The sequence below is a fragment of the Peromyscus californicus genome, unplaced genomic scaffold, assembly GCF_007827085.1.
Source record: "Peromyscus californicus insignis strain IS unplaced genomic scaffold, ASM782708v3 Scaffold_6__1_contigs__length_162567912, whole genome shotgun sequence".
Taxonomy (NCBI): Eukaryota; Metazoa; Chordata; class Mammalia; order Rodentia; family Cricetidae; genus Peromyscus; species Peromyscus californicus.
Window position 1 is genome coordinate 139,975,591 of NW_026294584.1, and position 14,161 is coordinate 139,989,751.

Consider the following 14,161-nt stretch of genomic DNA (forward strand, 5'->3'; position numbering starts at 1 on the left):
CTCAAAAGCAACTCTCAAAAATAATGTTAAGTCTTAAGGACAATAAAGGAGAAATCGAGGAGGGGTGAGTGTCTCCAGCTGATATGCCTGAAGTTAAATTTTTGCTTCCCTGGGTGGAGGCGCACGGGGCGGGGCAGGGGGGGGAATGGTATCACGGCCACCAACAAACACAGGAAGCTAAGCAGATATGCGAGTTCACAGGGTGTTTTGGCCACTCATGGGAATGTTAGGAAACCATGGTTGCCCAGGGGAGATTGTCACGTGTTGGAGGTCATGTGAGATGATAGAAAAAAGCTGTACTTCCCAGGTCTCAGGGCCTCCCCCATTAGCTAGAAACTCTCCTATCTTGTGTCATTTACCTGAATGTAATCCTAGAGAAGGCCACTGTGTCTGTCAGTGTCTGGCTCCTCTGATGGTCATTAGCATCATGGGTCTGGAGCTTGAGTGTGCAGAAACCTTTTCCAGAAGCCAAGAAGATTGGAAAAAGTTGTCTGGATGCTCTGTCTTAAGTCATAAGTCACCTTCAGCAAAATGAGGAAGAATAATTACTATATGTCAGCACCCCTAATCCACAAATCCAAAATATGAAACTCACAGGAATGATTTGTATTCATATTACATCACAAGTGGAAAACTGAATGCTACAAAACTTTGCTACATGAGTGCCATGATTCAAATGTAGTATAGATAACTATATAAACTATGTAAAACGATCTTCAGTCTAAGTGTGGAAGGAGTGTTTGAATTATCAATGAATTTCATCTTTCAGTCCCATTCCCCAAGATGCCCTAAATGTAAGTGAGCATTCCCAAATAGGAAGGAATTCTGAAATCTGTAATCCTTCTAGTACCCGGTGTTTCAGGTAAGGGCCACTCAGCCTGCCCTGGTGGGTTCCTCTGATGGAGCAGGCAGTTACTGAATTCTTTAAGTTGATAGATAGCAACATGGGGAAAGAAGGCTTAGGCTAATGTGGATGAGAACACTGGGTGTCAGGACACGGAGGAACTTGCATGAAGACTGCGTTAGTCATCTTTCTGTTACTATAAAAAATACCTGCGATGAGCAATTTATAAAAGGAGGAAAGGTTGGTTTGGGCACTTGACATTCTTCAGAAGTTTGCTTTGGGCCTGCAGCAAGGAAACACCATGGAAGGAGCCTGTGGTAGAAGCATCGAGAGAGAAGAAGAGAAGGAACAAGGGTCTCACAACCTCTTTCACCCCAATTGACCGGATTTCCAACTGGTCCCCACTGATTTAAGGTTCCAGCACCTTCCAACAGAGCCACACAGGGTCAAGCCTTCAACACCTGGGCCCCTGGAGAACGGTCGAGAAGGACTTTGGTACTAGAAGTGGCATTCAAAGCCTCACTTGTTGTCTGGAAAACACACACTTCCCTCAGTGCTGAGCACTGGATTTTAAAAACAAAACAAGCACTGCAGATCACTACCACAGCAGTCGGAACAATGAGACCCATTAGCCACCTGCCTTTTGAAGATAACTCCTATTCTTAAAGCTAATTGTCTCTTTGTTTAGTGTCTTCTAGCTACTCAGAGAAAACATTTGATAAGCCTGACTTAAGGATCACATTTCAAAAAAAAAGTTATGTAACCCGAACTTACATTGGCATGTAAACAACCAATTATGTATCCAGTGGTACAAGCTTACTGGAATCTGTGCTCTTCAAATGATGAATCACGGTTCATTAGCAGATTGTGAAATCACTTCATTGGGTCACAAACAGCCTTTGGAAGAATGGAACAGGGTAGAATGGAGTGGAGGAACAGACGGGGATAAGCTAGAATAAGCTAGAGCAAGCGATCAATTCATTGCATGTGGTAAAGTTTACATTTTTGTATCATATTTATTTCAAGAATATATGTCCACTCATTAACATAAAATAAGTTTTTTTTTAACTGTGGGTCAGAAAGCTACTTTAGAAAGAGGAATGTGGACAGATGCAAAGTGTGTTAAGTCCCTCACTACTCTTTTCTGTGGTGTGGCTTCAGTAGCAAACAACAGAGCCGCCCTTTGCTCATCTGTACAGAGCTGTTTTCAGAGTAATCTTTCTGGACATCTCTGTGCAAGCCCCGCCATCCCCACCACCCCACATCCTCCCTCAGATGAATATGCCTGTTAGATCCAAAACACGGTTTGGACACCAGGGGAGGGCAAAGTGACAGTCCTAAGAGCTGTGGTAAGTTAGTAGCAGAGTTGGAAGCCGAATTCGATTATGTATGGATTCTTTTCAGCCTGGAAGGGGAGGAGTGTGCAGTGGCTCTCATACCAAGCTCAGTGAACAGCTGTTCCCTCACAGCCGGAGCTAGGAAATGGGAGAAAGGCACTTTCATTGCAGCTGGAGGGACTGGGTTTTGCCCTGGGAGGAGTGTCCCCATGGCAAGCCCTGGCAGGGGTGATACCCCTCGTCTAGAAGATTGGAAAGGAGCAGACCCTGTTCTGTGTACAGCAGAAGAATAGACAAATCTAGAAAGGTTTTTCTCCATTCCTAAGACATCTTACTCACTTGGTTCACATGCTTTCATTCCCCTTCTCTCTGTCTCTTTCCCTCTCCCCCCCTCCCTCCCTCCCCTCCCCCTCCCCCCTTTCTCCCTACTAGCAAGCTTCCTGTGTAGCTTTCCATGTCCCTGTCCTCAGCCAGGGATGGTCTGAATACCTTGGTGCTCTGCTGGGCTGCAGCTAGCTTTGCTTTCCAGCCAGATGTCAACTCAAGCTTGAGACAGCTGCGATCAGCTGTTGGAAGTGGGGGAGCTGGGCAGTGAGGTGGAAGTTCCTGGTCCCTGGCCAAGCCCCAGTGGAAAGAGCAGTGTCTGCCATACAGCTTGTCTCTTTCTATTGCTGACTCCATTGCCCTGGCCTTTTCTTTGTGTATACATCAGTTTTCAGATGTTCTAGCCTCTCCTTGGAAACTGGAAGCCGTCATACTTAACCGTAGACCTCTTACAGCACTGGTTCCTTCCTACCAACCAGAGAACTCCCATTTGTGAACTCACCTCCAACTTCACCTGCTGATGAGGTGCTCTGTGATAACACGGAAGAGTCTGGATCCAGCCAGACTTATATCCTCACCTTGCCTCTGTCTCTTCCTTGCCTTGAATCCCTGACCACATACTTGAATTCTGAGCCCACCAGGTTCCTGCCACGCTATGTGGGATACCTGCATGAGTATGCTGGGAGGATTACAAGACAAAACAAGCAGAAAGGTGTTTTCATTTGCTTAGGGCTGGACACACACTACCTGTCCTATGTATAATGTCTCTCCCTGGGCAGAGTACTCTGCCTTCCCCAGCAGCCACACACACTACTGGGTGGCCTGATGCCATCCCAACTCCTCCTCTACTCTAGGGGTTGCCTTACTTTCACTGACAAGGCTTGCTGGATTCCCGTGGAGAAAATGGCTCTATGAATGGTCACACTGCTAACACCAACCCCTGTCACTTTTCCAGGGTTAGAAAATGAGATATCCGTAGCATGCTTCATTGCAAAATAGGGGTAAAAGGGCAGAGACAGAAAACAAAACATGGGGTGTCTCCGTGGGCCTGAGAAGGCAGGAGCTCACGTTAGACATTGATGTTTAATAAGACACATGGAGAGATCACAAAGATAATTGATGAGAAAGGCTGTTGGTATTTAAACCACCCCCCTCAATTCACCCAACCTTCTGCTTGGGCTGGGTCGCCTTTGTTTTGGCCTCAGTGGTACAGCTGGGAAGCAAGGCTACCTTCAAAGCTGCTGACTGAGGAAGACCCTGGGGTGACTTGCTGGTGCCCATATCTACATGGGATTCAAGGACTGATGAGGCATCTGGGGGCTCCTATCAGAATAATTGGGGGAACATGATGGTCACACAGACCTAAGTTATTCTCATTATCTGTGGGCTCCTCTGGGAATTACATCCTGACACCACAGGAAGCTTTAGGAGGTGCTTGGGAGAGAGAACAGGAAAAACACATCCCTAGGCTGACTTTTGTTGGTGTGGATTTTTTTATTCCACAGACAATTGTTGGTTGGGCTATGGATTTCCTCTGTCTCCCATTTCCCAACTTTAACAGCCAAGAGCTCATCTGTTGTTCAGATCTTGATATTTCGCCCATAGAAGTATCTCCTTGCCTTCAGTCTTTACTCAATCTACTCTTTTATGTTTTCACTTGAACTGTTTATTTAATGCATTTATGTTCATGTGATGTGCAGCTGTGTGTGTGTGTGTGTGTGTGTGTGTGTGTGTGTGTGTGTGTGCAGGCACACGTGTGTATGTGGGTGCACACTGTGCACACACTACGGATGCGGAGGTCAACCTCAGGATGTTCCTCAGGAGCCGTCCATCTTAGTTTTTAGAGATAGAGTCTTTCATTGGGTCCTGGGGCTCACCAACTAGGCTAGGCTGGTTGACAAACAAGTCCCAGGAATCTGCCTGTCTCTGCCTCTTCAGGGCTGGGATGACAATTACATACCACCTCCTCCCATCTTTATTGGACCAAACCTAGGCCCCTATGCTTGTGTAGCAAACACGTTATTAGCTGAGCCATCTCCCTGACCTCTCAGTCTCTACCCATTCTGAACACTCCATCTTTCTTTGGACAGGTTCAAGGATTATCGCGAGCCACCATGGGCCCCAAACCCGTATGAGTTTTCCAAGCAGTACTGGTCTGTTCTGTCTGCCCGTCTGGCCTTTGTGATCATCTTCCAGGTGAGTTGTTACGTGATGACTAGATGTTAAGGATGCAGGATGCCCAGGTGAAGACTGTCATAGTGCTCTGCCTGCCCTTCATAGCCAGATGCTTATGGTACAGTCATCTCTTGGTATCCGGGGAGAGAAGATGGGGGGCTTTAATACTTCTTGGGGACACCAAATCTAAGGGTGCTGAAGTCCTTTGTAACAAATGACATCACATTTGCACGCAACCCACCCAAACCCTCTCATACACTTTAGATCATGGCTAGATGACATGATAATTAATGCAATGCAAATTCAATGCGAATGGGGTTGAACTGTGTTGTTTAAGAACTACTGATGAGCACAAGCCTGCATATGTCCCTGTCGGTGCGATTTTGTTTTCTGTTATTTTTGATCCACGGTTGGTTCCATTTGAGCATAGAGGGAAATGGATACAGAGACCCACTTGTGCTCTGTGACATAGAGAACTTCACATGTGGCTGGCAGCAATGAATGTAAAGCGGGATTCCCCAGAGAGAGCTCCTTTGAATGGGTAGATTTGGCCAAAAGATAATAAAACCCAGAGCAAAGTTATCAGACAGATGTAGAGTAAGCTGCAGAGTGGACATACTTGCCCGTTTAAACTGGAAGAGAAGAAAAGAAAATGGGGAACTATTGAAACCAGAGTCTCAGCCCTGGGACAGACAAATAGCACATCCTCTCTGTCAGCCTGAGAAAGGGCTCAAGTTCGGAAACTTTCTTCCTGAGCTCTTGGGTCTCTCCTTTGTTAGCATTGTTTACCGTGGAGACATCTGGTTGGAGGGGCTGGCAGAGTCATCTAACCACCCCTGGAATGAATAGCAAACCCGAGCTCATGATTCCTATCTTTGACAATAGCCACAGCTCCAATTGCGTCGTCACCAAGATTCTCTGAGCTCCAGGGCCCCCAGTCCCCACTCGGGCTCCTGTTGATCTTTGAGCAGGAGCCAGAGCACAAAGCCAAATATCCCTTTCTCTTCAGTTCCCTTGGCTTTTATATTCCCTGAAGGCAAGTCTCTGGGGGGCTCTAGGGTGTCCTGCCCCTCAGACTCTAGCCCAGGATGTAGAGAAGCCCACCAGCTAGTCTTTCACCTAAAGAAGACGCTATTCTTCCTCTGTAGAGATGGGGTGATATGTTTGAAAACTTGCCTAGACATCCCCTCGCTGCCCCCCACCTGCTCCATCTCCTCACTTGTCCATCTGTCACATGTCACAGGTCCCTCATGCCATTGGCAGTGGGTAGAGGAAAAGTCTAGATAACTGGAAGCCTCTGGAAGCAGTTGTCCCTAAGTCTTCCCTTCAGCTCCCAGGACTATGATGTATATATAGTTCAAGGGCTGTTACTGCCTTGGTTTCCCAGAGCAGGAAGAGAAAATACCACAAGTGTGTAGTTCCCAGATAGAAAATGATTACAAGTTGAGGAATGTGTTGGGTGAATGTGTGGGAAGGATAGACTTGAGAAATGAGCAAGAATCAGATCATACTGACTTGTATTGGTCCATGCCAGGAACCATAGCCTGATATTCATTCATTCACTCTGAGAAAAAAATGCTCCTAGGAAAGGCTTTCCTAGCCTACTGAGATATCCCAGGGATGTGGCTCAGCAGGGACCTCATGCAAGTGTATGTATACAGAAGCCTGGCATCAACCAAAGAGAACTGGAAGCAGAGAGTCCCTGGTAATGGCAGCATGAGGAGACTATGAGCCGTAGGTGGGTTGGGCTAAAGCCATATCAGTGAAAACACCTAAGGTCCCTGGTACTGAGGACAGAGAGACAGCTGGGGAGATGAAAGGCCACTGGGCTTTGTGGTCACTTCCCTGGAGGCCCCAGTACAGAGCAAGCCTGGGAGTGTTAGGATGAAGGACATGTGAGGACACTCTGTGGATGGTGCGACAGTGCACTACAGGTCCTCCTGAAAGGAAGGCCCACTAGCTCATTGCCACTTACCATGTCTTGCCATTGCCAGTATTTGACATGTAATAATTTATGAGAACTCACAGCTGCTCCAGGAGTAGGTTGAAGTTGTACTAATTTTACTAATAGGACACCATTATCAGTAAGGACGCCAAAGGACACATAGGCTCACTGTTAAAGATCACTCAGCCAGTGAGTTATCTAGCATTCTGTCCAGTTTCTTCTTTTCTCACCAAATGAGAAGCACTAGGGTGGTCACTCTGAAGGGGCCAGGGTGGACTGTGGTGAGCTAGTATCCACCTCTGACCTCAGGTATCATCCTACCAAGCCAAGCCTCACCATTCATACCTCTTCTTTGTTTCGGCAGAACCTAGTGATGTTCCTGAGTGTCCTTGTGGACTGGATGATTCCGGATATCCCCACAGACATCAGTGACCAGATCAAGAAAGAGAAGAGCTTGTTGGTGGACTTCTTCCTGAAGGAGGAGCATGAGAAGGTCAGGCTGGCTGATGAGCCCACCCAGAGGAGCCAGGGTGGCGGAGATCGGAGCAGGAGGAGCCGTGCAGCCAGCTCTGCACCCTCAGGCCGGAGCCAGCCAGGCAGCATAGCATCCTCAGGGTCCCAGCACACCAACGTGTGAGCCCACAGTTGGCAGCAGAGGAGGCAGGCAATGGCGAATCGCATGCACACACCACATGTTCCTGCAGCTCCTCTTCTGCTGGGATCTGGCTTGCGAGTGTCTCCAAGAGAGAGTCACGGAAAGGAAAATAAAAAAGCATGCAGGAGGGAAGGGAACGATATTGCTTCTCAGAAACTGGAAGTTTAAGTCTCTTTTAGGTCCTCTTTTGAGATGTGTCCTTTCAGAGAGTTGGCACCCCACTGGGGTCTTTCAACCCTAGAGTTCCCTGGGGTCCCTTCTTGTACTTCACCGTCATTTTAGGTGAAAGAAGTATAGTCAGGGCCCATCCATCCTAGAACCCACTGTAACTGATCACTACCCACTTCCGACTGTCACCGTAAAAGAACTTCTTGGAGACACTTGTGACTGGGGCCACTACAAGGCAGAGCAATTGCAAATTAAGGTACAGGACTGATTTCTGTGGCCACTGGACCTGATGGTAAGGAGTAAAGGTCCTCTCTGGGCTCATCTGAAGTCCACCTGACAAGGATACTTGGATACAATGCAACCTTTTGTGCAAGTTCAGATTTAAAATAAAATAAGTGGAAAGATTCTTTTTTAAAACACATCCCTTGTCTTTGACGCCTTGTTTCCTTTTTCTCTTCTTCCTCCCTTTTCTCTCCCCTCCCCTTTCTTTTCTCTTCGGCTTCCCCCTCTTCTTTTTCCTTCCTCCTCTGTGCCAAGCTTTGTTCTCATAAAGCAGGCAATAAAAGAGAGAACATTCCTGTCTGACAGAGTTTGCAGTCTGGGGATAGATGGCGAACCGACAGTTGTGTAGTATTTTAGATAATGATAAATGCAGCGGAGAAATACTAGGTAGAACAAAGTAAACAGGAAGCGCGGGGGCACAGGAAGTGTGGGTGCACTCAGCTTATCCAACGAGGTTGGTCAGAAAGACTATAAACAATGGAAATAAACAGGTGGTGATAACTCTGCTCTTCCTTTGTTAAGGAGCAGTCAAGCCAGGTGAGGGGTGTTAAGGAGAGGAGCAGGGGTTCAATTATATATTCATTATACAGTGCCAAGAAGCACATATTAAAATGCTAACACAGACAGTTGGTAGCAGCTCTCCAGGGCTCTCTGGGGAGATTTTCGTGAAGAGTTGGATGGAAAGGTCAAGGGTCATTCATCACTGCCAATCATATTTCTTAGTCCCTCCTGCAGCCTGGAGACAATACACAAGACTACCGTTTGCACATAGCTGAAGACCATGCAATTTTTTTTTTTTTTAAAAAAAAATAGCATCCTGGGCATTAGACAGCCATGAAATAAGAATTGGGGCTCTGTTAGAGGCAACTTTTTGCTGTTACCTCTTCTCTTCTAGAGAGGGATGAAGGATATCTCTTGTGAGAGGCATGTTCTAGTAAGGAGATCTTCATTCCTGCAGGGAAGCTCATCAATTCTTTTATCCAAGTAACTACTGATTCACCCATTCTATTTCTGAGTACCTGCTTAGTATGTAAAGGCACTTGGAAAATGTCATCCAGTAAAAGAAATCCCCCCCCCCCCGCCCCCATTGAGCCTATGGTCACAGTAGAGCAAAGAGACAACAAGCAGACAGACAGGTGACCTTGCCTTTGTTATGACAAAACAGGAGAGTCAAGTAAGGTAAAGGGTTAGAGGTGGCAGCGGGGGTGGGGGGGTGGGGGGGTGGGGTGGGGGAGGTGGGGGGGTGTCTCCACTTTCCCTATCCTACAGGTGGGCATTTGCTTTACTCTTCAACCTTACAGCATCCTGCTACCCAATGGGGTATAGAATTCTGCAGTGACCTAGGTGAGCATCCTCAGTATCAGATCTGAAAGAGATGTGGGGGAGGTCTACAGAGCACATAAAAGGGCAAGCTAATCTGAAGCTATGCAGATTCCACTGTGGAAAGCCTGAAAGTTACCTTCTGTTATACCACCAGGGCATGAGGGATTTAATGATTCACCCACGTCCTGGGCTCAAATGGAGCATGCCCATGCTTTGTCCCAGTAGCAATGGGGAATGTTGTTAGGGTACCTAAGAAGGGGAACTTTCTAGAACACTTTCTAGAACTCTCTTGGGTGGGGAGAGGGTGGCAGAGCAAACAGAACAAAACATAAAAACAAAACAAACATTAAAATTTCTTCTCTGAGCTTTTGAGAAACATTCCCCACCTCCATGGTTGCATGAGGAAAACATTGTGGACAAAACTCTGAAATAATGAAGGAAGAAAAAGAAAATAATGCTACTCATTATCTTATTCCCCTTTTTCCAAATTCAGAATATCTTTATGTAAGTTTGTGTTCCTACAATATAGACAGACAATTGAATTGATTTGAAATAATGTTTAATTTTTAAAATTGTGTGTTCAATGATCAAGATTTATTTATTTGTGTGTGTGTGTGTGTGTGTGTGTGTGTGTGTGTGTGTGTGTGTGAGTGCAGTGCCAGTGGAGTCCAGAAGAGGGAGTTGGGAGCCCCTGTAGCTGAAGTGACAGGCAGTTGTGAGACATCCCATGTGGGTGCTGAGAACCAAACTTATGTTCTTTGCAAGAGAAGTATATGTTCTTAACCCCTGAGCCATCTCTCCAGTTCCGGAAGAAGATTTAGAAAATGCGAAAGGAAAAAACAAAACCAGTTTAATCCACCTCAGCATTTATCTCCAAGATCATTTCAACCAGCTTGTGTTTTCTTTCTTTCCTCACTCAGCTATGACTCAGCACACACTGACTAAAGAAGAAGTTACACACCTAGGTAGGGACCGTAATGAGGAAGGGTTTGGTGGTAAATGGTACCTGCTACTTAGCTATCACCAAGCTTTCCTCATGGAGAACAGAAATAAATGCAACCTGGTGGCTGATTGGTATGAATTATTTCAATGGGCATTTTTGTTTTTCTTTTTCGTGTGTGTGTGTGTGTGTGTGTGTGTGTGTGTGTGTGTGTGTGTGTGTGTGTTTACACAGCTGAGCTTGAACTCCCAAGATCCACCAATCTCTACTCCTGAAAGTGCTGGGATTAAAGGTGTGCATCATCACACCTGGTGGCATTTTCTCTATGTAAATAAATAAATAAATAAATAAATAAATAAATAAATAAATAAGAAGTGTAATAAATAGAAGCAAAGCCTTCATGCTGTCCCTCTTCACAGTCCTTGAAGACTAATTATTCCATCTGTGGAAATGGAATTATGTTCTCAAGGATCCAGAAACTCTTTGCTAAGTTCCTGTCTCAAAATAGTGGCCAGTGGCCATGATTTTGTTATATTTAAGTTTGCATTTCTGTGAGATAAATAGAAGACTTTCTGTTGTAAATCCTGCCAACACAACCTTCTAATCTTATAAATGCATTAGCCATTGGTTACAAAATATGAGAGAGAGAGAGAGAGAGAGAGAGAGAGAGAGAGAGAGAGAGAGAGAGAGAATATGATGCCTGGTCTTAAATAGCAGTTGGAGATGCCACTGGCCTGTGGGAGGCATTTCTGGAAGTGAGAATTAGATGGAGAAACCAAAGGATCAAATTTGTCTTACAGTGTCTTTGAAATTTATAAACAAGCAAAGTTTAGGGTTAAGAAAGAATTAGGAGGGGCTGGAGAGATGGTTCAGCAGTTAAGAGCACTTGTTGCTCTTGCAAGGGATCCTGGTTTGGTTCCCAGCACAACCATTTTTAACCAGTGCTGGGACATATGATGTCTTCTTCTGGCCTCCTTGGGCACTGCATGTATGTAGTATACATACATACATGTAGGCAAAATACTTATGTCCATAAAATAATGAATCATTTGTTTTTAAAGAATAAGAAAACCATAGCATTTTTATATTAGCATATTCATTCTTCATTCACTAGTAGGCCAGGGTACACCTGTAGATTAAATTTACATAAGGTAAAGTTAAAGATGCCACCATATCCCTTTAGTTCTGGTGCTTATGGCTCCATCTGGTGATGGTCACAATTCAGACCTTCTCAGAATTGTGGGAAGTATAAGAAAGCTTATTGGGCCAAGATTATGCCCTTGCTTTGGGCTAGCCTACACCCAGGGATAGGCATAGCAGGGCTAGGGTTCATCCTGTCTCTGTCCAGGCTCACCCTTGAGGGTTCCCTCAGCTCCTGAGCTCCCTGTACTGGTGGGTGGTTGAGTTCCCCTTGGTACTTACTGTAGCCCAGGTTTCCCTTCTACTCAATTCCGTTGTCCTACGTCCCATCCCATTCTCCTCCCCCCATCATTCTGGAGCCTGTTCTCTGTTAAGCTTCCAGCCCTTCATCTTGGGGCTGCTTTCCAGAGAACCTGACCTAAGAAACAGGGTATGTGAGTGGTGTATTTCCTCAGAAGACTGTTTTTGTGCTGGAATGATGGCTTGGCTGGATTTGTCATTTTCAGGTCACCATCTTCTCTTTCAAAACATTGTGTCTATGGCAATTAATCCACATTCTTCCAGGGGTTCGGAGGAACGGCCTCTGGAGCTGGCTTGATGGAGATTCCTTTTCAAGTCCTTTATTTCTACTGCTTTGGTGCATGAGAGACTTTAAAACTGACTCTCACAATTCAAAAATCTCACTAGGATGTGTCTCTATGTGAGGTTCTTTCATTTAATGTGCTTGGAATACAAAGACCTGCTTATTCAATTTTTCATCTCTGGAGAGTATTCATCCATGTTGACAGTGAGTTCCAGTAACATGCATTTCAACTGCTTTGAAAACTTCTGGGAACCACTGAAGTTCTAGATTGATTCTCTAGGGTGTAATCTTCATGCCCACCACCTGTTTTTTCAATATTATAGGGCTCTATCCTAGCCCCCTACACTCCAGCATTAGGTCCTTCCTAGAAGACCATGATGCCCTTTTCTCCGTCCCCTTCCCCTGACTCAGTCAGTTCTTACCCTTCGATACTTTCTTGAAGTCCCATCTAAACACTTGCTTATATAAAGGAAGAGAACGTGACTTCCCTAGTCACCCATGGCCCTGGTGTCCTGCATTGCCTGTGTCTGTGGCTCCTCAACGTTACCAACAGTGTGTGTTTCCAAGACATGTTGCTCATCTAACAAGGCGCGGGGTGGGACTGGGTAAGCCCTGATGCCCACTTCTGTTCTGACATGCACAATTCTAGGTTCCCTGTAGCATGGGCCATATGAAAGGTGCGGCTCATTGCTGATGACTCAGTCTTACCTCCCACCTTCTCATTTGACTCATCTTTTCAACATGTACCTGGCCATCTGCGACCCATATGGCCCTTGCCTGCAAGTTCTACTCTTGCACCTACCCACTGTAACATCTCAATCTCTCAGCTACAGCAGAGGGCGCCAGAGAGCAGACCCCGCCCTTCTTGCAGAGCCCACTTTCTGAAGACAGCAGATGTAGCCTCAGCAGGCAGCCCCATTTGCACATCTGGCTGGTCTCCTGCCCACCTCCTCTTCTTTCCTTTTCTTGTTCATCAGGGCAGTGAATGGCAGTGCCACCAGGGATGAATCCTTGCAGAAGTGGGCTAGAAGACACAGTGAAACTGACTTATTCATGATTTGTACAGCTGCTCCCTCCAGAAAGGAAGAACAAGGCAACATCCAGGTGGAAATTCAAAGAGACAGGTCTTGTCAGTTCAGAAACCTTCCGCTTGATGGCCCTGGCTTCCTCTCACTTCCTGTTAGTCTGATGGAGAGGCACAGAGGACAGAGGCTTCTGAGCCAGGTTGTCTTGCTCAATTAGGGCAATGAAGCCCTGGGTCCTAAGGGAGAAAGACATTCTTTTGACATGGATCCCACACCAGAACCTGCTTGTAGTTTGCTCCCAGCATGATGGACTCTGCTTGGCCTGAATCGACTCTGCAGAGAGCATATGTCAACTTCTATCAGGAACCACATTTGCTTGGTTTGAGGGAGGCTGCTGGTTGAGAAACAGATGAGGCCCCTCAAACAGGCCTCTCCGTTCCTTTCCCAGGGCCTCACTCTTGCTACATTCTTACTCTCTTCACTTCCTGTCACATCATCTCCATGCTTGGTTTCCTTAACTGCCGACACCTGGCTTCACTCTACCCACCTGTCTTCTCAGATTCTCTTGTACTTGCCTCAATTTATTGCCTGTTGTCTTGAACAAGGCAGGGCTTCCTTTCATCTGTCTCCCCAGGGGCCCCTGGTTTCTCCTTGACTCTTCTCCTGAATGTCTTTTGGTATCCATAGGCAGTGCTGGGCTTCTGGTATGAAGCATCTTCTGAAGACACTTGTGAATGGAGTGGTTGCTCCTAAGCTGGTGGCACTATTTTGGAAGGCTCTTGACACTTCAGGAGGTGGAATCTGCCTACTTTGAGAAGTAGGTCACTTGAGTCTATTATCCATGACTCCTTCCCATTGTCCTCACTGCTTCCTGTCTACCTTGATGTAAATAGCTGTCTTCCACCACGTACTCCCACTACCCAAGCACATGAGCACAGCTGCCAATAGACTGAGCCCTCTGAAGCCATGAACTGAGATAAATACTCTCACACTTGAATTGTAACACAAAGGGAACTTAACATAGGTTGTGTACATAAAGCTCCTTTCCTCACACATTGTATCAAAAGGGAGTCACTGAAGTCCCCCTTGGTACCATGGGACCTGGAGATTTTACAGTCTTAGGCACCTAAGAAAAGTAGCCAAATAAAATACAACTAGGTACAAAAGTCAATTTCCGTGTAGCATGACAATAGAAATCACAACAAAATACAAAATTTAGACTAGTGTTACAAACCTCACAGACTGTAACCAGTCCCTTCACTTTTCATCAGCTGACTCATACATCTTTATAATACTTGAAAATATTCTCCTTCATGTCTTTGGCTGTCTGCCCTTTGCCTTCTCAGAGCAATGCTGTTGTAAGGAGGACAGAGGTAACGCAAGTCTCAACAACAATTTTTTCTTATTTCTGACTAAAATA

The 14,161-nt window shown here is 45.9% G+C and overlaps 1 protein-coding gene across 2 annotated transcripts in view; it reads left to right on the top strand.

Moving 5' to 3' along the window:
- Ano2 (anoctamin 2) overlaps positions 1-8,465 on the top strand; it is a 347,394-nt gene extending 338,929 nt beyond the window's left edge. The window contains exons 25-26 of one of the 2 annotated variants that reach the window (XM_052721782.1): positions 4,596-4,701; positions 6,990-8,465. In XM_052721782.1, coding sequence (XP_052577742.1) covers positions 4,596-4,701; positions 6,990-7,262 — 379 coding nt within the window. In that variant the 3' untranslated portion in view covers positions 7,263-8,465. The remainder of the gene's footprint in view (positions 1-4,595; positions 4,702-6,989) is intronic. The other variant, XM_052721784.1, reaches the window with a different exon arrangement.
- The last annotated feature ends 5,696 nt before the right edge of the window (positions 8,466-14,161 follow it).